We start from the raw sequence: 24,663 nt of genomic DNA, 5'->3' as shown, positions 1-24,663 counted from the left end.
AGCAAGAGGGCCCTCAGAACTACATGTTAGATTTTCTCAATAGATAACTGCAAGTGTTAGGAAACAGAATGGTGTTAATTTGAGGAAGAATACTCTGGGGAAAATTCTTCTTTTCACCATTTCCTAAAGAAAAGCTATTGTTTTTAATGCCATGAAGCAATAACATGTCTTAAATCAGATATCTGGAATTTTTTATTTTGGTCTAAGAATCAATAAGATCTAAGGTCATTAGAATTATCCCACAACTCTGTCTCATTAGGATTTCATCTTGTTGAACCATCTGAACTTCAAAGATTAATAGAACAAATAAGCATTTTTGTTTCATAAGGAAATAATAAAATTATACAGCTATTGTGATACATGCACAAAAGAAATTTCTCCCTTTTATTATGGGAGAGTCTGCCTTATAGTTTAGCTTACTTAAGTTGACACATTACAAAGCCACCACTTTTGAAAAACATTTTAGGATCTACAATCTAATAGAGCAGTGATGGCGAACCTTTTGAGCTCGGCGTGTCAGCATTTTGAAAAACCCCAACTTAACTCTGATGCCATGTCACATATAGAAATTTTTTGATATTTGCAACCATAGTAAAACAAAGACTTATATTTTTGATATTTGCTTTATATATTTAAATACCTCCAGACATTCATGTTGATCAAAATTCTGACTGTTGCCTAGATATAAGTACTATTTCCTCTCCATAAAGTTACATGGTGGCTATAGAATCATTTTAATAAGATTTTATTTATTTATTTTTTGCTTTCAGATTGTTGTGAATAAAGGTTTCAACCAATTTTTTGTGTGTGTCCATTTTGTTAACATTAATGACCAGAGGATGTAGGTTGTAGCCGTGGAACAGAGTTAGGTTAATTAGTTTAGACTAGGATCAGATATGTAATCGTGACTTAATTCCTACAAATTAGTTAATATAATCTACATAAAGATGTTTGTCTTGTCTTGTAGGAGCCAGAATTTTATATATATTTGCCCTGGTTGGTGTGGTTCAGTTGGTTGAGTGTTATCCTATGCACCAGAAGGTCGCTGGTTTGATTCCCAGCCAGGGCACATGCTCAGGTTTTGTGTGTGTGTGTGTGTGGGAGGCAAGCAATCAATGTTTCTCTCTCACATTGATGTTTCTCTCTCTCCCTTTCTCTCTCTAAGAAGCAATAAAAATATATATTTTTTAAAAAAAACATTTCAGAAATTGATGTATTCATTGTGCTTATTAAAATTGTTTTTATTACAGTTATTTTAAGAAAGTATTATTTTTAAAATGCCTTTTAACTAAACCATTTCACTTAGGTTTTGCAAAGATCACAAGTGTACTTTTTTTGTCTATTTGTAGAATTGCTACTCTTCTTTTACTTTTGTAGAATAACTGAAATATTTAAGTTTTTAAAAAAGTTTTAATTTCTAATTTTAAAAACCCTCCTTACTGCTCTCTTCAGATTCTCTCACTACAGTTTATTAAGAATTGATCTTCATGTTTGACAACAAGGATGTCATTTGATGACCTTGAGAAGGTGGAGGAAGCCAGTTTGGACTGAGATGAGGGAAGGATATGAAGAAGTGCATAATTGTTTCCACAAGTTTTTCTGGAAAGTCATTTCATATGTTAATGAGAAAGAGTTGGTGAGAGGGGATTCCAGGAGCCACTTAACTCAACAACGAAAGTACCACTATTATAGGCAAGGCATGGTGCTACTTCCTGTAAGGAAACTAAAACTTGAGTCCTAAATGCTTGGCCTGTTAACAATCCAGGGTGAAATAGGAAACCTGATAGTTTCACAAACATATGTACAGTATCAAACGCCATTGGAGAAGTGAAAATGCAAGAAAAAAGGAAGGATAAATCGCTTTTACTTGGGTTAAATGAGAACTTCATGGAGGAGGTAGAAGTTACTTGTTTTTTGCTCTGTAAGTCAGTGTCAAGGTCAAGTGTTCACAAGGAGGCCTGGTCATTATGTCTCATAATGAAGTTTTTTTGTGTGTGTGTACGCTTGTCGCCAACACTGGGCAGGATCTAGAGTAGTGCCTGGCACAGTCACTCAATATTCCGTCATTAGAATAAAAATGATACGATGACTGTAAGTATGGGCTGCTTGGGTGAAGAAATGAACGCGTGCATGCATCAATGGCAGTGAGCTGCTCAGGGGCGGTGGGCCTTGTCTTGCTCATCTTTGGACCCTGGGCTCGCGGTGGGTGCAGTGTGCATCCCTGGCAATTCGCCGTGCTCCCTGATTTCTCAAGATCGCGGAGTCTGACCAGCCTCACGGAGTCCCAGCTCTAGATCCCAGCCCCGCGGCCGGGAGTGACGACTGCGGGCGCCAGGGGGCGCCGGCGCGCGGCCGGGCGGCCCCGAGCTCCCAAGCACCACCCCGCGCGCCAGGAGCCGGACCGCTGCCGACGCCATGCGGGCTCTGCTGCCGCTGCTGCGCTCGGCCTGGGGCGGTCGCACGGGCGCCCTCGTCGTCCGCCTGCGGGAGGGAGCGGCCGCTGGGCCCGGGCCGCGCCGCGCCATGGCCTCGTACCGCACGGAGGAGCGCGGCCAGCCCCACTCGCCCGGTTACCGCCTCTTCTTCAGTAAGTACCTCGCAGGGCCCCGCCGCGCGGCGTCACCTGCGCCGCCCGCGCCGCCTCCCTCCCGCCCTCGCTCCTCGGGGCCCGCCACCGTGGCCTCGCGGCCCAGACCGCCTCCCTGCGCACGGGGGCCCGCGCCGAGCCCCCGGAGCCGCCTGCGAGGTGAGCGGCGGTCTCCCCAAAGGCGGGCGCGGAGGCGCAGCGCGGCCAGTGGCGCCCCCGCCCGCCCCTCCCTCCCTCCTTCCCTCCCTCCCGAGTCGCGCGCGCGGTCACCCCGCCGCGCCCCGCAGCCGTTAGCCGACTCCGGCCGCCGCTCGGTTCCCTACGGAGACGCGCAGGGGACGGCGCGGGGCCCGCCCGCCGGCCCGCCCTCTCGCTGCGCGTGACCAAGCTCCTCCTCGGGGGCGGCTGCTATGGGGGAGGCGCGTGGGACCGACGCGTTCAGCCCGGCGGTGCTTCGTCGGAGACCCGGATGACCTCCCAGAATCAAGAATTCACACTCACAGGTTTCCACCTCGAATGAGACCCACGCTCGAGAGCCGCACTGGCTCCGGGGTAGCCCCCCAACCCGCCCCCAAAGGGAGCAGCCCCAGCCCAGAGGGCGAAGGGCTTTCTGGGCGCTGAACTGGCCGACCAAGACGGGGAGAGACCCGGGTCCCCGTTATTCTCGCTTTTCTTTGCACCCAGATATTGCACGGCGGAGCCCCCTGCAACCTGCAGATAGCGAGGTCGCTGGCGTCGCCCTCGTGCTTCCTTGACTTCGGAGCCCCAGGGGTCGGGGGTGGAGAGTCGGCTTAGCAGCATCCCCCACCTGCTGGGAGCATCAGCTCCGGAGTGTCAGACCTCAGCTCGTAGCTTTGGCCCCAGACAGGCTTCCCAACTTGCTGAGCCTTGGTTTTCCTAATCTGTAAACTAGGGCACGCTGTATGCAAAGTGCTGAGCCATAGATCCCGCAGATAAATAACGCCTGTAATCATGACCATGATTGATATCTGTAATTTATAAACTATTTACACATATCTGATCTGAGCTTAGGGTGGAGGGAGTCGTTTATGGCAGAGAAAACTAAGCTTGCCTGAGGTCTTGTGATTGTAATGCAACGGGTACTAAAACCCCCATTTTCTGAAAATTGGTTGCTTGTCCCCTCCGTGCTACATCCGTATTCTTTTTCGTCCTTGTTCGGGCAAGGCTGATCGGGTGGATAGGAGCCCTCAATAAGAAGGTCCCACATTTCTGCATGGATTGTGTCCCGAAAGGTTACAATGGGATGATTATTGGGAACAGTTTTTTTCATAGAAAGTGGTATAAAAAAATGGCAGTTAGGTTTTTAAGCAGATAAAAGCATCTCTAAGGCACGATATGGTGAAGGTATTCTAGATTTGCCATAAATACAGTAATTAATAATAGACAAAAAATAGTAAATATTTATGAAGTAAGCTCAGCACTGTTAGGCATGGCATTGAGGAGATTTAGTTATGGGCCCTGCTCTTGAGATTCATGACATCAGCATAGTTAGTTAAGGAGAATATAAAAACACTAAAAAAAATTTTGTTTGAATGTTAGTTGAGAAAAAACAGTCTTGAGGAGCCTGAGGCATGTGACGTAGGTGACAAGCGCTGGCTTTGGAATGGGGCGTCCCAGGCCTTAGTCCTGGCTCGGCCATGTACTCGCACTGTGTGCTGTTGGGCCGGCGATTGCCTCATTTCGTTCTCACAGGGCCAGTTCAGCTGTGAAATGAAGCAGTTGGCACAACAGTGATCTTCAAGGCCCTTCTCAGCACTGATATTCTTTTAAGGCATTGGATGACTAATAGATATTCTAACAACCTCCATTGAGGCAAAGCCTCTATTAGGGCATTTCTGAAGCTGTAATTTATAGTGGCCGCTCACTGTGTATTTCAGACTCATGATTTTTCTGGAACTAGCATGCCACAAATACAATATTTTTTCACTCTGTTAGGATAAACAGCAGAAAAGAAGAAAAAAAACACATTTTACTGAGGTAAATGGGCAAGAACTGGAAGAAAGGGGAGTGTGGTTTTGGAGAGGGGCCAGGTGGTGAGAGAGTAATTGGAAGGTAGGTTGGTTAAACAACTTCTGAACTAAACGCCAGATGGCATCCTTGGCCCAGGACTGTTAATACTTGCTGGCAGGGTAGGACAAAGTGAAAGGAAGTCCTTAGGGTAAGGGGGTAAGGGGAAAGCAATCAACAAATAGCTCTTTATAAAGATGGTCACAAATGAGATATTTTTAATTCTGACGGTGCCTGTATGCATAGCACTACTTGGCTTAGAAGTGGTGTTCAGCGTTATGAAGGCGGAATCATTCCCCACATTTCCAAATATCTCTGGAATACCAGTGCAGTGGGAAGTAGACCATTTTTTAGCTTAATGTTGGTCAGTGGTTTCTCTGCTGCCATTCAGAGGAATCAGAATAAGTGACTGATGTAATACTTTTTCCCCCCTTTTAATTGGTGTTGAACTTTATAGAAACAGTATTGAAGTGAGAAGACACAAAGATATAGGAGTAAGCGCATCCTCGTGGAATCAGCAGGCCTCTTGGTGCCAGTCCTGGCCCTGTTAGTAACTTTGTGTGTGGCCTGAGTGAGTCATTTAACCTTCCTGTACCTGATTTGATTTAACCATGGAAAGCAGAGATTGGACTAGATGATTATTTTCCAAACTGTACTTATAGTTGAGCACAAACATCCCATGGATGTTACTAGGTTTTCTTTTAAAAAGGTCTTCATCATGGTTTAATAAATTAGCAGAACACTTCCCATTTTATCGCCTCTTAAAGTTCTGGGAATTCTGATATCACTTGTCCCAAATTTTGAACCTCAGAGTCCCGGTTTCTCAGAACATTTCTTAACATCTTAGTGACTCTTAGCATTTCATGGACTTTAATTTGGGACATGCTGATTGAGATGATTTCTGAAACTTCCAGAAGCAAGTGTGTTGTAGAAACAGTCTTTTCTACAACACAACGCTAAGTCAAAATGCTTAGGTTGTAGGCCTGGCTTGATTATCCTGGGTATCTGAAAAATGGGGATACCAGTAATAATTTTACAAAGTTGCTGTGGCAGTTAAGCTAGACTATGTATCGATATTTAACATATTATGTTATTTCCTTTCCCATTTGACTTTAAGACATAAAATCAATATTCTTCTATCATTCTTTGAAAGGTGAAAACAGTGAATGTGGATAAATTGAATATTTTGAATCTATTTCAATTTATTAATTCATAGGTCTCAGAGTTTTTTAATTCGTACTGCCCTGTAGTCTTGAATTAATTGTAAAGTCATAATGCAGGTTATACTTATTACATGGGGCCAAAGACTGCATGTCAGTATTCCCCTTTGATAGCTTGCATAGTTCTGCTTGTTTTGTTTCACTAATAACTTGAAAATGTACTATTTTAGATTTTTAAAATTTCTCAATGGATGGGGAGAAAATGCTTTTTGTAATTTGGATTTTTATTACCATGGGGTAGGCAACTGGTTCACTTACTGAAACAGTGCTATGGATAATTGCATTTATTTAGCATGAGGATGAGTCATGCAGTTCTTTAACAATGAATTTTATTTATTTATTTTACTACATTTATTGAAAGTGTGAAGATACAGAACCTTTATAAATATCTAGAATTAAAAATTACCTATGAAGATAAAAACAGATTGGTTTTAAAAAGTCAATTAAGTAAATATTCTGTTTGCTATGTTTCTATGACAATGTTTGGTATAAACACTACAAAATAAGGCAAACTTCTGGAAAAAGTCATTAATAAAATTTTATGAAAAAGTGTTCAGTCCTAACTTCTTTTAATTTGTAGAATCACTGGCAAAGTACATCAGGCGAGTAGAGCAGTTTCAGAGGTCCAGTTTCAGACAGAAGGAGCCTTCTCTATTTTGGTTCCAGAGGTGGTCGGACGCCCCGCAGCTTCATTTCGTCGAGTCCTTTCCAGTATTTAAAATTGTTGTCCAGGTGCTGCAGTAACTCCTGTAGGTCTACAGAGTCGTCCCAAGCACGGTACATGTCTGTGACGAAGCAGTCGATGAAGGAGACCTGGGACTGGGGGAAGCTGCAGGTGTTTCGGTCAAAAGCTGGCGTCGCCACAGTTAAGTCCAGCTTCTTTTCCTCTTCGGTCTGAGAAAAATACTCCTCCGAGATGCGTGCAGCCCACTCGATGCACTGCTCCAAGGGCCGGCAGGGGTTGGACACGTCCGCGCACTTGATCATCACCCGCTTGATCAGAGTCCGGTTCTCTGCAGACCGGAGCATCGTGTCTACGTCACGAGGGTTTGGCTCACTCCCCTCGCTTTCCTCCAGCTCTGCCAAGGGCTTGAAGACACTGTTGACAAACTTATTGGTGTGCTCGAAGTGCCTGGTCATCTCTGTGGCCAAGACCATGTCGATGATGGCCTGGCGCAGCGTCCGGTAGTCACTCCTCTCCACATTCTTGAAGATGTTGCTCTTGTCCTCCTTGGCGGTCAGCTGGAAGGCCAGGGCCGTGTGGTGGCTCTCCAACACGGCACAGTCGTTGTACAGCACGGCCAGCGGGCTGCCCGCGTTGCACAGGAAGAGGTTGGTCCTCCCCGGGTGGTCCAGGTCGTGGATGGCGGCTGCGATGAGGGCGGCGGCCTTGTCCACTGAGTCTAACGCTTGCTTGATCCTCTCCTGGCAGAGGAAGTAGGCAGTGGCGTGGGTGGAGTTGTGGTAGGGGTTGGAGGAGTGGTAGTTGGCTTCCATAGTCTGCAACCACAGTCGCAGCGTCGTCTCCGAGCACTTCAAGAATTCACAGACCCCAAAGCGAGCGAAGATTTTGAGACCAAGAAAAGTCAAAGGCCTTTTCTGAGTGGCAGTCTCCAGATCAAACACATTACAGTCCCAGTCGTCATCGTTTTCCATGGGCTCAGCTATCTGCGGTGGGATATCGTGAAGGGACTCGGAGGTGAGTAAGCTGCCCGGAACTTGCTGCAGGTTTTTTGTGGAGAGAGTGCACTCATTCCCAGATGGTCTTCGAAAACCATCAGACATCAGGCCCCCAATGAGGTCCTTGGTGTGAGAATCCTCGTCCTTCGCCCCGAACTGGGGTGAATACAGCTCCGAGGTTCTCAGAATTTCCAGGACGCGGTCTAAGGCTTCCGTCACAGGCATGGAACTGTTCTCCTGGGCAGCACTGATGATATTGATCACCTTGGTGATGGGCGCCTCGGTGGTCATGGAGTGGATCCGGGCCATGGAGGAGTGTCGCCTCTGGCTGGCCACTTCGCTTGCTCGTGAGGCAACACTCCTGACGTCCAGGGAGCTTTTCCTCTTGTCTTTATGTTTACCCGATGGATTATCTGTCGGAGTGTCAGAATGAACAGATTCCGTGATCTTTGCAGCCTTACTGTTGGCGTTGCTCACTCGGATAATGGACACATAGTGTCTAATTTTTCCTCCCTGTCCAATGACAGGTATTATCTTCACGTTTTGTTGTGCACCATCTCCGGTTTTGGAGTGGTAAACGCCTTGCCACTCCTTGCCCATCTTCATGCATGAATTTATAGTACTGAACAAGTCAGCCTTTTTCTCACTTAGAGGCATTTTTGCTAACTCCTTCCCTAATAATTCACCCGACTCATAGCCCACTGTTGTTTCAAATGCTGGATTTACATACTGTATGTAGTTGTCCTCACTCGTGATTTTAATGGCGTCTTGGCTCTTCTCTAGTGCAGTGAATACTGAATTACAAGCCCTGAGTTTCAGCTGTGACCGCACCTCTCCAAACTCCAGCTGCAGCAGCTCCGCGTAGCAGGCCTGGAGGCTGGGGTTCTCCACGTACCTCCTCGTAAAGCCGGCACGAATGAGGGGCATCACAGACTCCTCTACGTCCCGCCTGCGTACTACACCAACAATAACTGCGTTTTCCGAAACGTTTGTTGCTCGAATAGACTTGCACAGCGCCAGGGCGTCCAGCTGCTGGGGGTTTCTGTGGTCGATGATGATGATGTCGTGATTTGCAGCCAGGAAACAGGTCAGGACAGCCTGGACCTCCAGGGCCACCGTGCACTTAAACCCTGCTTTTTCACACGCCTTACGGAATCCTTTACACTGGCTATCGTCTTTGATGAACGCTAAAAGTACCTGGAGTTGATCTGCATGAAACTTCATGGGGCCAAAATTCACATGAGATGTTGGTCTGTTCGAGTCGGGGTTCGCGGGGAGGGCGCCGCTGGTGGTGGCCAAGGCTTCGGGCTCCGGACAGAGCAGGGTGCCCGGCCTGCCTGGCGCGGGCAGCAGCGCCACAGGGTCCTGCGCGTCCTCGGCCTCCAGGGCGCCTGTGTACACGATCTGGGTCTCGGTAATGTGGATGCTCGAAGCGCAGCCCATGCTGGCCAGGTGCCGGGGACACGCTGGCGGCGGCCGCTCTCCTGTCCGCAAACGGTCAGCAAACGGCCCGCAAACCGCCTGCGGGCGCCTCGCGGCTACCGCCAGCGCCGTGTCATCCCCGCCCGGGCGCGCAGGCAGGCGGACGGTGGGAGCGAGGGTCTCACGTCAGAAAGCTCGGCCGCCGCTTTTATCACAGGGCGGCGGCGGCGCATAGGGGACCCCGCGGACGCCCCGCCGAACATGCCCTCCCCCAGGCGCCCTGCCGCCCTCACGTGAGGGCCCACTTGCCCGCTGTGCTTCAGGGAAACTGGGGAGATTAGCGCTTTCCCCGCCCGGAGTCCCGTGGCGCCCGACACCTCGCGGCTCGACCCCCACAAGAAGCACCCCGGCGGCCTCGCCATGCCCCCCCTGAGGCCCGGGCTGAGGGGAGCCCATTGGGCGGCCGCCCGCTGAGAGACAGGAAGCGCGGAGCCAGGCGGCCAGGCCCGCGCCGTCAAGAGAGAACCGCGCCGTCAAGAGAGAACCGCGCCTTCGAGAACCGCAGACACCCGCACACACCGCGCGCCCCGGAGCTTCGGGCTCCACGGGTTTCTGTTTTTGTTTTTTTATCATTTATAGTTAGCATGTGTTTATGTTAAAATTACCATACGTTTTTCTTTTAAAATACATTTTTATTGATTTCAGAAAGGAAGGGAGAGGGAGAAAGAAACAGAAACATCAATGATGAGAGAGAATCATTGATCGGCTGCCTCCTACACCCCCCCCCGCAAGGGGTAAAAAGCCTGCAACCTGGACATGTGCCCCCACCAGGAATTGAACCGTGACCTCCTGGCTCATAGGTCAACACTTAACCACTGAGACACACCAATGGGGCTAGATTTTCTTTTTTAAGTAAATCATTTGAGTAATAGGTAGAATTTGTCATTGAATGTATCATTCATGGGCCTTATGAATTTTCCTGTGAAGAATTCACAATATATGTGTTTGAGTCTCTTAAGTATATGAGCTCCTGTAACCTTTTTTATAAAGTTGGCCCATATTATGGAAGTTAAATTGACACAATAGATCTTAATTATTATTGTATGAATATAGAAAATTATATTTATTTGGTTTTCGTCATTACTAAAGCTTCCAGTAAAAATCTCTCTAAGTGGTTTCAATAATAGTATGTTATAGTATGTTGGTCCTTGGCATACATGAGGCTATTTGCGGTATATAAATAAAATCAGATATAAGTTTCTCATTCTATTCAGTTTTCTCACTTGCTAATCCAAGTAATAAACTTTTCATCAACTTACTGTTATGAAAGAAAACAATATAGGTAACTTAAAACTGATAAAATAAAATTTCATTTCAGTCTAGTTAAACGGAGAGTTTTGACACTGTTTGTCAATATCCATTGTATTTTGATTGGCCTGATAGAATTCATTAGGTTATGCCTAGGGAGGCAACCTGGTTTTTGACAAGAGTGAGTACCTAGACAAGGTACAAGGGTGACTAAAATTGTTTATTTTATCTCCCTTCAAATAAATATCCTTTCAAAGTGATAGTACGTAATAAAAACAATACTCCTAAAACAATAAATAAGGAGCCATCAGATGAAAAACAGACGGCGGTTTGGTTCTTGATGAAGCAATGTAGGGGAAGCCCCACCTGAAGTGTATGAGCTGAGGGGTGTACTGTAGGGGGATGATCTGCATAGACTTCAGGTCACGGATGTGTTGATTTGATGTCATAGGATCTGGAGAGCGTGAGAGTGATGTGGAGCTTAAGAGAGTTTTATGGAGTAGCACACAAATGTTTACCATGCAGACGTGGGGCTGGAGGAAAGGGCTAGCTCCTCCTGTAGACAGTGAAGAAAATGGTTGGCGGAAGTCAGACAACCTGATGACGTTGCTGCCCCAGCCGAGCTGTCTTTGTTCTGGCCAAGTAGAATGTTAGCAGCCCATGCCCTACCTGTACACGCCCACGGGAAGCTGGCCTTCAGCAGGTCTCTCCCATGGATGAACACATCAGTTTTTTCCAATCAGTTTTTCTAGTCTCTTATTCTTAAATGTAAACCAGATAGTCAAGGATCAGCTTCAGTCGGGCTTTCTTCACTGCTGCCCTACCAAACATGTGTCAAGGCCACATGTGACAAATTTAATGGTCAGTTTTAAGTTTTTATCTCTTGTGACCTTAAGGGTAACTTTTCACAGTCATCACATTTTCATTCTTATTTTTTGCCTCTTAGTTGTTCTAATTTTGATGGCTTGTCCTTTCAGCAGTCTGCCCTGCTGGATCCTTCTGTAATTTTGAGCTTTAACCTTTGAAATGTTCCAGGGCTCATTCCTTAGCACATTCCTCTAACTGTTCTCAATCTCTCTCTCTCTCTCTCTCTCTCTCTCTCTCTCTCTCTCTCTCCTTCTCCCTCCCTCCCTCCCTCTCTCTCCCCCACTCCTTCTCTCCCTCCCCCCCACTTCCTCCCCTTACCTCTCCTTTCTTATTTCCCTCCCTTCCTTCCTCTCTGGCAGGGGTTGGTAAACCTTTGCTGTGAAGGGTCACAGACTGTGGGCAGGCCATACAAGTCTCTGTCACAACTAGTCAATTCTGCTGTTGTACTGCAAAGCAACCAGAGATAAGTAAAAGTATGGGTATGACTGTGTTCCAACGAAACTTTATTTACAGATATAAAACAGGCTGTGGGCTGTATTTGGCCCGGTGTTGACTGACTTTTGCTATTACTCTAGCTCAGTGGTTCTCAACCTTCCTAATGCCTCAACCCTTTAATATAGTTCCTCATGTTGTGGTGACCCCCAACCATAAAATTATTTTCGTTGCTACTTCATAACTGTAATTTTGCTACTGCTATGAATCGTAATGTAAATATCTGATATGCAGGATGTATTTTCTTTCTTTTTTTTTTTAATTAAATCTTTATTGTTCAGATTATTACATTTGTTCCTCTTTCCCCCCCCCCCCCATAACTCCCCTCCTTCCAGTTCCCTCCCCACCCTCCGCCCTCACTCCCCACCCACTGTCCTCATCCATAGGTGCACGATTTTTGTCCAGTCTCTTCCCGAATCTCCCAAACCCCTTTCCCCCCCAAGAATAGTCAGTCCATTCCCTTTCTATGTCCCTGATTCTATTATAATCACCAGTTCATTCTGTTCATCAGATTATTTATTCACTTGATTCTTAGATTCACTTGTTGATAGATGCATATTTGTTGTTCATAATTTGTATCTTTACCTTTTTCTTCCTCTTCCTCTTCTTAAAGGATACCTTTCAGCATTTCATATAATCCTGGTTTGGTGGTGATGAACTCCTTTAGCTTTTCCTTATCTGTGAAGCTCTTTATCTGACCTTCAATTCTGAATGATAGCTTTGCTGGATAAAGTAATCTTGGTTGTAGGTTCTTGGTATTCATCACTTTGAATATTTCTTGCCACTCCCTTCTGGCCTGCAAAGTTTCTGTTGAGAAATCAGCTGACAGTCGTATGGGTATTCCCTTGTAGGTAACTGAGTTTCTTTCTCTTGCTGTTTTTAAGATTCTCTCTTTATCTTTTGCTCTTGGCATTTTAATTATGATGTGTCTTGGTGTGGTCCTCTTTGGATTCCTTTTGTTTGGGGTTCTCCGCACTTCTTGGACCTGTAAGTCCATTTCTTTCACTAGGTGGGGGAAGTTTTCTGTCATTATTTCTTCAACTAGGTTTTCAATATCTTGCTCTCTCTCACCTTCTGGCACCCCTATAATTCTGATGTTGGTACGCTTGAAGCTGTCCCAGAGGCTCCTTACACTATCCTCGCATTTTTGGATTCTTTTTTCATTTTGCTTTTCCAGTTGGGTGTTTTTTGCTTCCTCGCATTTCAAATCATTGACTTGATTCTTGCGCTCCTCTGGTCTGCTGTCGGGAGTCTGTATAATATTCGTTATTTCAGTCCGTGTATGCTTAATTTCTAGTTGGTTCCCCAATATAACATCGAGGGTCTCATTAGTTTTCTTGTATCGGCAGCTTCTAAACAGTTCTTGAGAGACCTTAAAAGTGTGGTTCTGAACTCTATTTCTTCCATTGACAATTTTGTCCTGTTTCTTTGTCTCCGCATTTTGTTATGCTTCCTTGGTGCACCCCCTAGTGGTCTTTGTGCGCAGTCTTGTAGTTAAGCCTTGATTGTTGTAGCTAATCCCAGGGAGGGTTTGACCTCCAGGCCAAGTGGCTATGAGAATCAGCTGTGTCAGCAGTGAGAGAACTTCTGTCCTCTAGGGAGGTGCTAATCTAGCCTTTGCCTGAGGCTATCCGGCAAATGCCTCTGTGCAGGGCTTGGGCGGGGCGGGTAGCACAGGATCAACAGGGTGGGCCGGAGAGAGCAGTTATGGCGGCTCTCAGTCCTGTCCCCAGGGGCTCTGCCTCTCTGAGTCCCAGCACCCGCTGCAAAGCTGGGAGAGAAAGCTGCACTCGCTCTGACCGAAGCCAGACAGTCCCGCTTCTCCCGTTTGAGTCTGGGTCCCTAAAGACTCGCCTGTATCTGGAGCTCAGAGTCTGCGACTCCCTCCCGATTGAAAACAACAACCGCGCCCTCCGCCGCCAGCCCGCTCCACGCACTCCGCACCTCAGAATTTGACTTCAGCACTGCGCCTCCTCTGAGTGTCCGTATGCGTTTCTCTTTCCTCCTAGTTGTAGGACTTCCACTCAGCCAGCGTTCCTGTGGTTCTGGGTGATGTCCTTTCCGTGTTTTAGTTTCACTTTTGAAGTAGTTGTTCAAAGCAGCAAACTCCGAAGTTAACCTATGCCGCCATCTTTGTTCTCAGGATGTATTTTCACTGTTACAAATTGAACATAATTAAAACAGTGATTAATCACAAAAACAATATGTAATTATATATGGGTTTTCCGGTGGACTTAGGTGACCCCTGTGAAAGGGTCGTTCGACTGCCAAAGGCGTCACGACCCACAGGTTGAGAACCGCTGCTCTAGCTGATCCCATCCAGTCCCATAGCTTTAGCTACCACCTATACCTCCCAGATTTGTAGCATTTAGTCCCAGTCTCTTGAACACAGAATATACTCATCCAGCCTTCCACTCTGTATCCTACTTAAATGTTTACGAAGCATCTCAAGGTTAACATGTACAAACCAGAAATCCTGACCCCCTCTCCCATTCCTGCCTGTTTTCACATCTATAACCAGTAACCTAGGAATCGTTCTTGTTGCCTCTACTTTGACCCCCACATGTTAGTTCATTAGTCTCTTCCTTTAACTCTGCTTTAAATGTACCCAGAAGACAATTACATCTCTCCACTTCCACCCTTGCCACTTTTTCCATGTCACCATCATCTTTCACTTAGCCAGTAGCTTCCTGCTTGCAGCCTTGTCCCCCTGTAGTCTGCTTTTCACCTTGACCCTTTTAAAATGTAAATCAGGTCATGATCAGACTCTGCTCAAACCCCAGTAGCTTTCCATTTCACTCAAAATAAATTTTAAATATTTACCATGTGACCTAATACTCGGCTTCCTCTCTGAATTCATCACTCACCACTCTTCCCTTTGATCATGTGATCAGCCATCCTGCCTCCTTGCTGGTTCTCAGACATGCTGTGCATATTCTTGCCTCAGCCCTCTGTGCTTGCTGTGTGCCTGCAGTGTTCCTCCCTGCCTGTCCGCTTGACCACTTCCTCACTCCATTCAGCTCTGTGACCTATCAGAGCGATCTTTCATGACCTTTCCATGTAATAGTATCCCCTTCCATTATTCACTCTTTCCTTCCCCTGATTAGTTTTCCTTTATGGTGTTTCTTGTGCCTGATATCCTAAAAACATATTCATTGCTTTTGTAAATCCTTCTCCCCCTGAATATAAGTTCCTTAAGAGCAGGGAATTTGTATACCTGGTACCTAAAATAGTGGTTGGTGTAGTATTTGTGTTCAGCGAATATTTACTGCATGAATGAATTTATGGAGACCTTATAAATTAAATGGAAAAGGAAGAAAGTAGAAAGAAGAGAACTCGAATTTTAAAAAGTCAAATGGTGTCCTCTGAGATTGTAGAAGCTGTTGCATCCATTAAAAACGAAGAGGAAGCTATGAAGAAAAGGCAAAGAACAAGAACTCTTGGAAATCATAGTATGGTTGTTAAGACAACTCACTAGAAGTTGTAGTGGGTTGCATAGTGCTCTGTTATTTGAAGCCACCAAGTTTGTGGTAATTGGCTACGTTAGCCCAAGGAAATTAACACAGAAAAGTTTGACTGTAAAACAACCTACCAGAAAGTTTGAACAAAATGTCAGAAGAAAAAAAAAAAGAGGTTTGACTGGAACGCATTCCAGAAGGAAGAAACAGACAAAATGCAGAAGAAATTATCAAAGGGGTAATATAAGAGATCTAAAAATTTAAGGACCCAAGTATTCTAAGTTCCAGACACATAATTGTGAAATCTCAGAAAACTGAGACTATAAAGAAGATCCTAATAAAAGTCTTGTGGCAGGGCCAGGGAGGGAGGGAATGAGAACTAAACTGGTATCTGATTTATCAGCAACTCCGAGTGCTTGATGGAGTATTGCCTTCAAAATTCTGAGAGAAAATAATATTCTTCCTAGAATTCTCTCCCCAGACAACCATTAACCTAGAGTGAAGATTGAATGAAGATCTGGAACATTTACCTCACATGCAGCCTTTGTTACAGAACACAAGTTAGAGATATGTTTCTGTAAAATAAGTAAACAAACCAAAAATGATGAATGATCCAGAAAAACAGTCAATCTTAGCTGGAGACCATAGAAGCAAAATCTTCAGATGCCAAGCAAGCATTCAGTCCAGATATCAGCAGAAGGTTAGGTTTCCACAGGGAGCTGTATGGTTAAAGAGAGAATTCCATAGTTTTGATGGTGTCTGTGAGGCATTAAAACAATTTATAGAAATGATTATGATTCACAATGGAAGAAAGGTAATTAGAAGCACAGGGCAAAATACAAGCCAGACAAGAAAGGAAATTTACTTTTAACATTCTGCTTGGCTAAAAATCAACACATCGACAGTGCTTCTCAAACTTCCCTGAGCGTAAGAATTATTTGGGTGTGCTAAAAATACAGATATCCAGATTTTTTTCCTTAAGTTTCTGATTCACTAGTATGAATGAAACCAGGGTTCAGAGACCTGTTTAACAAGCACTCCAGCTTTTTCTTATCCTTAGAAAAATTTTGGAAATACAGTTGACCCTTGAACAATATGGGAGTTAGGGATACCAATCCTCTGCAAAATCAGAAATCCACATGTAACTATTGACTCCCCCAAAACTTTACTGATAGAGCCTTCCTGATAACATAAACTGTAGATAAGCACATATTTGTCTGTTATGTGTATTATGCATCATCCTATGTAATAAAGAGGTAATATGCAAATTAACCCCCACGCCCTCACAAGATGGCTGCCCAGGAGGTGGAACTTTTGACACTGACTGGCATAGAAACCAACCAATCAGAACCAAATCTGGGTGAACTGCGAGGAGCCAATGGCTGCCTAGGAGGCGGAGCTTTTGATGCTGACTGGCATAGAAACTGACCAATCAGAACCTAATCTGGGTGAACTATGAAAACAGAACCTAAGGTGGTGGCTGAGGAGGAGTTTTAAGGGCAACAGCCATTTGGTGTAAGGTGTAAGAAAGCGGTTTAATTTTTTAATGACCGGTTTGGCAGTATAGTGCATATGGCTGGCTATCAGTCCAAATATAGGGATTATGTATTTTTGTCTGCTAAGAGCATCTCCTCCTGCTGAAAAAGGCTCCCCCCCCACCCTTTAAGCAATCCTATCCTATATAATCTATACTAATAAAAGGGTAATATGCTAATTAGACTGGGTTGACGGCCATCTTCTGGATGTCTGACTTCCTTCCCGACAAAGCCATGATGGTGGGGGCCAAGGCAGGGGCAGTTAGGGGCGATCAGGGGAGAGCAGTTGGGGGTGAGATCAGGCCGGCAGGGGGTTAGGGGCATTCAGGTCAGCGGGGGAGGGCAGTTGGGGGCAACCAGGCCTACAGGGGAGGGCAGTTAGGGCGAGATCAGGCCTGCAGGGGAGGGCATTTGGGGGCGAGATCAGGCTGGCAGAGGAGGGCAGTTAGGGGCAATCAGGCAGACAGGCAGATAGAGGGGTTAAGGGCAATCAGGCAGGCAGAGGCAGTTAGGGGTGATCAGTCAGGCAGGCAGGTGAGTGGTTAGGAGCCAGTGGTCCTAGATTGCGAGAGGGATGTCTGACTGCTGGTGAGGAGCCAGTGGTCCCAGATTGCAAAAGGGATCCCACAGGGATCGGGCCTAAACTGGCAGTTGGACATCCCCCAAGGGGTCCCTGATTGGAGAGGGTGCAGGCTGGGCTGAGGGACACCCCCCCTGCACGAATTTCATACACTGGGCCACTAGTATCCTTACAATCGAGTAAGCTAGAGAAAAGAAAAAGCTATTAAGAAAATCAAAAGGCAAATGCATTTGTAGTATTTTTTATATGTTTTTATTGATTTTAGAGGGACAGGAAGGAAGCAGGAAAGAAAGAAACATTGATGAGAGAGAAACATCAATATTGATCCCCTGCCTCCTGCACACTCCCTGCTGGGGATTGAGCCCGTAACCCAGACATATGCCCTAACTGGGAATCAAACTGGCAGCCTCCTGGTGCATCAACCCATGAGCCATACTGGCCAGACTACGTTATTTTTGGGGGGAAAATATCTGCTTATAAGTGAACCTGCTCAGTTCAAATCTGTATTGTTTAAGAAGTCAACTTTGTATGAAAATAGGAAAAGCATAGAAAATTTAATATTAGAATATTGAACATTTTATCAGCCTTGATATGAAAATATTTTAAGCTCAGGAGACAATAACTAGGAGTGAGAAGAATGAGGAAAGGGGTAAAAAGCTGATTAGTAGAATCAAAAAATGCTGTATATGTTTGGTGGAACAAAGAATAAAGACTATAAAGTGTGAAGATTAGCTAATAGAGAGTTTAAGAGGAATAGGTTGAACTAAACTTATTTCTCAGAATTGGAATCAGTAGATAATTTCTAAAATGGATACAACTAATCATAGTTATATTATTTAGGAAGATGAATAAAATCTACACTAGACCTAAGTAAATTAAAGAGGTGAGAGTGGGTTGCTCTGATAGGCCTGTATTGGAGAGAGGTGGGGACTTGTACTAGTTTAATCTTGCATATGCATTGTTTTGTTTAAACAACAACAAAATAGATATTTGGAAAAGTAAATTGGCAACAACTTGGTTTCAACTCTAAAGAAGCAACTGGTCAGAGCTTCAGAGCTTCACTAATTTACTCTGAGCCTCTGAGAAAGGACTGTCTCTAATGTGTGCTTCTATTATCTTTAACGAGTGATGTACATTGCAGCAGTCCTTGCTGCATAGACCATTTTCATCTATGGCTCACAGGTATAATATGGATTACCCTTTCATTTTATAGGATCAGGATAGATAGTGCATATCTTTAAATCCACCTTTGGAGAATCTTAATACTTTAAATGGAGCATAATAGCACTGACCCTAGCAAATGTTTAATGGAAGATTCTCATCCTTCTCTTGTGCATTAGGTCAGTGCTTAGCTCTCTCAGTGTGCCCGGAGAACTCCCTTTTTCTTTAAGCTAACCAGCTGAGGGTGCTCCTGCGATGGAGCACAACCCTGTCTTAGCTATGTGCATAGCTCACTTTTTAGCACCTTTGTATCCCAGCATTTAGTACATTTCCTTTTACGTAACTAAATTATACATTGCTTAATTGAACAACGTAGAAAAGAATTAGGTTTCCAATAAATTGATTTACTTTATCAAGCTCAGGAGCTAGAACTCAGGCTCCTGGCCTCTGCATACATTGCTCCTGTGTGAATTTATTGGCGTATTGCTCACCCAAAACATTATTATATGTGATCTAGGGCCATATTTTATTTTCCTAGAAATAATTTTTATTGCATTTTTATTTATATGATGATTTAAATATATGGTTACCTGAGTTAGACCATTCACTTATTTACACTCTTTTTACCTTCTGAAATGGCAATTAGAAAACAACTTATACATATATTGTCATTACCTTAGTATTTAAATAGAATGTTATTTAGATCCCAATTTAAAGAGCAGTTCTCACAGACCTTCAGCTTTTGCTGATCACAGCTTCATATCTTCCTCAGCCTTGAGTGATGTGCACTCAACTTACATCTTAATACATTTGTTGGGGCTTGTTCTCAGTTCATAGGAGCATTGGAGCTTTAGGGAAATTTATCACCAGATTTGTGTGCTAGAGGTATCATTTACTCTCTTGTGTGTGTGTGTGTGTGTGTGTATTTATATATCAGAAGCCTGTTTCATGAAGATTCGTGCAATAGGCCTTCCTTCCCCTGGCTGCCGACACCCGGGACCTAGGCCTTTGGTCCGGCCGCAGTGGAGAAGCCAAGCCTCGAGGCGAGGCTTCTTCCCTCTGGCCGCAGCGAGGCTTGGCTTCTCCGCTGGCTCTTCAGACTTCAGTCTTCAGTTTTCAGTCTTCACTCTGGCCAGAGCCTTCAGTCTTAGGTCCGTGCCTGGTATGCAAATTAACCGCTGTCTTTGTTTGGTTAATTTGCATACTCATCCTGATTGGCTGGTGGGCATAGCGGAGTGACATCAATTTGCATGTTTCTCTTTTATTAGTGTAGATATATATTTGCATGTTTCTCTTTTATTAGTGTAGATATATATTATTTTTTATTGATTTCAGAGAGGAAGGGAAAAGGAGAGAGAAATAGAAACATCCGTGATGAGAGAGAATCACTGATCGGCTGCCTCCTGCACACCCCCGCACTGGGGATTGAGCCCACAACCCAGGCATGTGTCTTGACTGGAATCGAACCCGGGGCCCTTCAGTCTGCAACCAATGCTCTATCTACTGAGCCAAACCAGCTAGGGTGAGGTATCATTTACTCCCTTTTTTTTTTAACTTTTTTTTAAAATATAGTTTTATTGATTTTTTTACAGAGAGGAAGGGAGAGAGAGAGTTAGAAACATCGATGAGAGAGAAACATCAATCAGCTGCCTCCTGCACACTCCCTACTGGAGATGTGCCCGCAACCAAGGTACATGCCCTTGCCCGGAATCGAACCCGGGATCTTCAGTCCGCAGGCCGACGCTCTATCCACTGAGCCAAACTGGTTATGGCAGTTATCATTTACTCTTAATTACAAAGGCAGCCCAGCTATTCTGTCAAGTTTCCTGCCTTAATTTTAATAATGAATTTATCTGGTTCGTGCAGCATTCGGAATTCTTAGAGCTGAAATTATTGTTAATTTCCATCACAGTGGTAGTCCCTAATGTAACAACTGAAGTAATCTGCTAAAGCAACAATTTTCAACCTCTTTCATCTCAGGGCACACATAAACTAATTAAAATTCAATGGCACACCAAAAAAAAAACATTGTTTTTTGCTGATCTGACCAAAAATAGGTATAATTTTGATTTATTCATACCTGATGACTATTGCTGTGCTGGCTGTTATCATTTCTTATTTGACAATCTAAGGGAAAAGAGGTGAGTATCCCTGGCTAAATAGTCAGGTATTGCATGTTTTAAACATTCTTGTGGCACACCAGTTGGAAATCGCTGTACTAAAGGATTGTATTTTTAAAAAATATTTTTATTGATTTCAGAGAGGACGGGAAAGGGAGAGAGAGGTAGAAACATCAGTGATGAGAGAGAATCATTGATAGGCTGCCTCCTGTACACCCCACACTGGGGATCCAGCCTTGAAACCCAGGCATGCGCCCTGACCAGAAATCCAACCGTGACTTCCTGGTTCATAGGTTGACCCTTAACCACTGAGCCATGCTGGCTGGGCTAAAGGATTGTATTTTTATTCTCTTCAAAATTCTACCTTATCTTTGTGACTTAAAGCAGAGAAAAGAATTACAGATTGATGATTGAAATATACAAAGTGCCTGTTGGTTTATTGTATTTTATTTAAGTAATACATATTTTTAAAGGTATTTAAAACATACATTTCAGTATGTAATGAAGATAAGTTAGGTTATTAAAGTTTTTTTAAGAAATTTACCTTAATATTACTATTGTTATCACTTTGAGTGGAAAGGAATTATTCATTTCTTTTATTTGGGTAGGACCTTTAGGCAGAAATTGGGAATTTTGTTGTTCGGTTTCCCTTAGGGCCGTGGTCGGCAAACTGCGGCTCACGAGCCACGTGCGGCTCTTTGGCCCCTTGATTGTGGTTCTTCTACAAAATACCAAGTGCAGGCGCGTGTACAGTGCGATTGAAACTTCGTGGCCCATGCACAGAAGTCGGTTTTCAGTCTGGGCGAGTCTATTTTGAAGAAGTACTGTTGATATTTGGCTCTGTTGACTAATGAGTTTGCCGACCACTGTCTTAGGGAATTGACATCAGTTTTAATCCAATTCACTTTATAAAGACTTTTCAAAATGACATTTTTCATATTTGGGATTTTAGTCTATTTTAGACATTTTCTGCTTTGGATGTTTAAACCACAGGGATAAGTAATGATTTCAGCAACGTAAATATGGTTTATTTGGTGTATATTTCTTAATGATTATAGTGGAGCAAGTTTTAAAAGTTGAATTAAACTTTAATTGGGAGTTACAGTTAATTTTGAAAATACTTTTAAAACCTTTTTAAAGTTTAAAGTGGATAAAAGTATACTTGCTCTAAAGAATGGGCTTGTTCATTGTTTAATTGTTTGTTTTCTTTCCAGAGAATGAAGCTGGTCACTATATTTCCCCCTTTCATGATATTCCTCTGAAGGTGGAATCTAAAGAGGTATTGTTTTAACTTGTTTGGGGGAAGAAAATATGTACTTCTAGTATCACCATAAAATGCTTTTTGAAAGCATCTAGAAAGGAAAGAATGTGGTCACAAGTCAGGAAGGATATGAGTTACTACAACAGGATGGTAGCCTGCTTCCTGAATTAGAATTTGTATGAGAATAGGATTCTGTCTGGAAGACTTAGGGAGAAAGAAATGGTAGTGGGCACTAAAGCGTAGAATCTGGTAGTAAATAAAGACTTAAGGTTAAGAATTTAAGAGGTTAACAACAGGCTTATTTTTAATAATAATAATAAAATAATTAACGTTTGTGGATTTTTTTTCTGTTTGCTGGCCACCATGTGAACATATGCCATTTTATTTAATCCTTATGAGTTACTTTTATCTCCAAGGACATGGAAGCTGAAGGCATTTCACTGACTTACCTAAGATCAAACAGCTGGTTAAGTTCGCCTGCATTATCTCAATAGGCAAGGATTACTATTACTCTTATGTTGTTACTGATGACTGATCATAGTCTTGCCCATGATCGGAAATCTAGTCTGTTGTGGAGGTGGGGTTTTGAACTAGCAATTCTGATCATAAAGCTCATGGTCTTGAACCACTCTACGAAGCAGATGCTGGAAAGATAAAGTTGGAAGATGGTAATCTTTGACTAGCTCTTCTGCTGGAACCTAAAATTACTTGACAGATATGAACAAGGAAAGAATGTAAGTCAAGTAGGCGTGGGAGACCTGCTGCTGAAGGTGGCGCTGAGAGCTGAGAATGGTTCAGAATCATGGGAGCATTCGCCTAGCTGGCAAGATGGCATAACTGGTAGCGAATGTTAGTTACCCTCACTGAGTTGGAAATTCTTTCCTTAAAATGCCAGTAGTTAATTGGTTTATTTCATTACCAAATGTAGTGAGGGGCACGGTTCTTAAGTAAATAAGCAGGACTGCATTCCAGGTCCAGGTCATATGGGGCTGGTTGATGGGGTTGGGCTTTTTTGATCAGTGTAGGGCAGAGGCCAGTGAAGTGGGTAGCTGCTTCCAATGCAAGAGTGGTTTGACTGTCTTGGTGTTACCTTGGAGGCCGAATATAAGGCATCATACTAAGGTTATGGAAGGCTGAAGTAGGATTTGTGCTGCCTTTTAGCCCTTCAGAGGACTGGACTGTCAATAATGATGGCAATAAGGAGAATAACAGTGAACATTTATTGGGTGTTCATTGTGCTTTGCAGAGCATTGTGCTCAGTGCTTGCCTTGCATTATCTTGGTAGGCGAGGGCTACTATTACCCTTATGTTGTTAATGAGGGTAAGTGCCTTGCCCATGGTCAGAAATCTAGTCTGTTGTGGAGGTGGGATTTGCACTTCGGCTCCCTAACCCATAACTTGTACTCTTAACTGTTCTTGTGCAATCCTTTCAGCTCATTACTTCTAAGAAGTGTTCAGCTACAGAACAAAGGGTCATATAATCGGAGAGAGAAAGAAACCGAAGAGAGAGCAGAAAGAACTTCATTTTACTGTGTGTATCCCTATAAGTGTAAGGGTGTGTGTGTGTGTGTGTGTGTGTGTGTGTGTCCATCCATATGTTTTGTTCTGTTTGGGACAGTGAACTATCCAACCTAAATATCTTGTGTTTCCCATCACCTCTCCTTCCTTTTGGCCACAAGTGCATGTGTTCACTTATTCATTTGTTCATTAATTTAATCCAGTGATTTCCAACCTTTTTCATTTTATGGCACATACAGACTCATTAAAATTCTGTGGCACACCAAAAAATATATTTTGTCTATCTGAAAAAAAGTTGTAATTTTGATTGATTTACAATAATAATAATAATAATAATAATTTCCTACATTTTTTGCTCCAAAGTGACTTTTTAAAAAATCAGGTGCCTATACTTGTATAGAAGGGTTTCTGGTACCAAGAACTAACCAATCAAATGCAACCTTATTATGTGATATGACCAATAAGATACAGCTCTATTATATATCACATAATATATATGATATATATATATTATATATATATGTATGTATATATAATATATATTATATATATATATATATATATATATATAATATATATATATATTATATATATATAATAGATTCAACACAGGGCATTCACACCGGATGGTGTTGTGTTGGCTGTTGTCATTTTTTTAAATTTGACAATCTAAGGGAAAAGAAGTCAGTGCCCTTGATTAAATAGTCAAGTATTGCATGTTTTAAAAATTCTTGCAGCACACAGGTTTAAAATTGCTGTTTTAATCATTCAATTATCATTGCATAAGCCAGCCAGTATTCCAGGCACTAGGAATGCAGTGGTGAATAAGATAGATATAGCGCCTACCCAGTTGGAGAAGACAGACAGCCAGAAAACAAACGTGTCAGTCAGATAGTGTTAAGTGCTGTTAAACTAGGACAGGGTAATGAAAGAAGGAGTGACTGGTAGGATGCTGCTTACTGTACCATGACAACATCTGTGTAGCTAACAAAAATAATAACAACATTGGGAAACATGTGGTAGGTAGGGTAGAGGTATGGAAGAAAGAGTGGACTAGAAATTAGCAGGCATAATATTCTGCCTAAGGAGGATGGGTTTTGGGGAATATGAAAATTAGGATAGGGCAGGGCAAAATGTAACAAGATATGCTAGTGAATTCTGGGCATGTGGAGATTGGTACGCAGAGTGGTTGTATAAATAGGCTTTCCCCGCTCTCGGCTGTAATGATTAGTTAGAACTGTTGCACCTTGTACTTTGGGATGTGGTATTTTAGGAATAGTAATAATGTTTCAGAGCAAACTTGGACTAATCATTTTTCTGTTTGTTTTGTTTCATTCATTCCTCATTTTGGTGTAAAAGTTACATATAATGTGTGTGAGCATTTCTGAATGGCAGTTTTTCTTCCCAACCCAGCATATACTCTGTT

At 43.5% G+C, this 24,663-nt stretch overlaps 2 protein-coding genes across 2 annotated transcripts in view; one reads left to right on the top strand and one right to left on the bottom strand.

The window, feature by feature from the left end:
- Positions 1–2,358: 2,358 nt before the first annotated feature.
- Positions 2,359–24,663, top strand: part of PPA2 (inorganic pyrophosphatase 2) — a 75,468-nt gene continuing 53,163 nt past the window's right edge. Inside the window, exons 1-2 of the mRNA XM_059694564.1 lie at positions 2,359–2,587; positions 21,673–21,737. Coding sequence (XP_059550547.1) covers positions 2,416–2,587; positions 21,673–21,737 — 237 coding nt within the window. The 5' untranslated portion in view covers positions 2,359–2,415. The remainder of the gene's footprint in view (positions 2,588–21,672; positions 21,738–24,663) is intronic.
- Positions 6,163–8,958, bottom strand: LOC132214405 (high affinity cAMP-specific and IBMX-insensitive 3',5'-cyclic phosphodiesterase 8A-like). The gene has a single exon (XM_059661618.1). It carries the CDS (start codon positions 8,956–8,958, stop codon positions 6,487–6,489), a length of 2,472 nt encoding a protein of 823 aa, XP_059517601.1. The 3' UTR covers positions 6,163–6,486.

This window comes from Myotis daubentonii, chromosome 1 (assembly GCF_963259705.1).
Source record: "Myotis daubentonii chromosome 1, mMyoDau2.1, whole genome shotgun sequence".
Taxonomy (NCBI): Eukaryota; Metazoa; Chordata; class Mammalia; order Chiroptera; family Vespertilionidae; genus Myotis; species Myotis daubentonii.
Note: the sequence above shows the minus strand (reverse complement) of the source record. Positions and strands in the feature narration are given on the sequence as shown.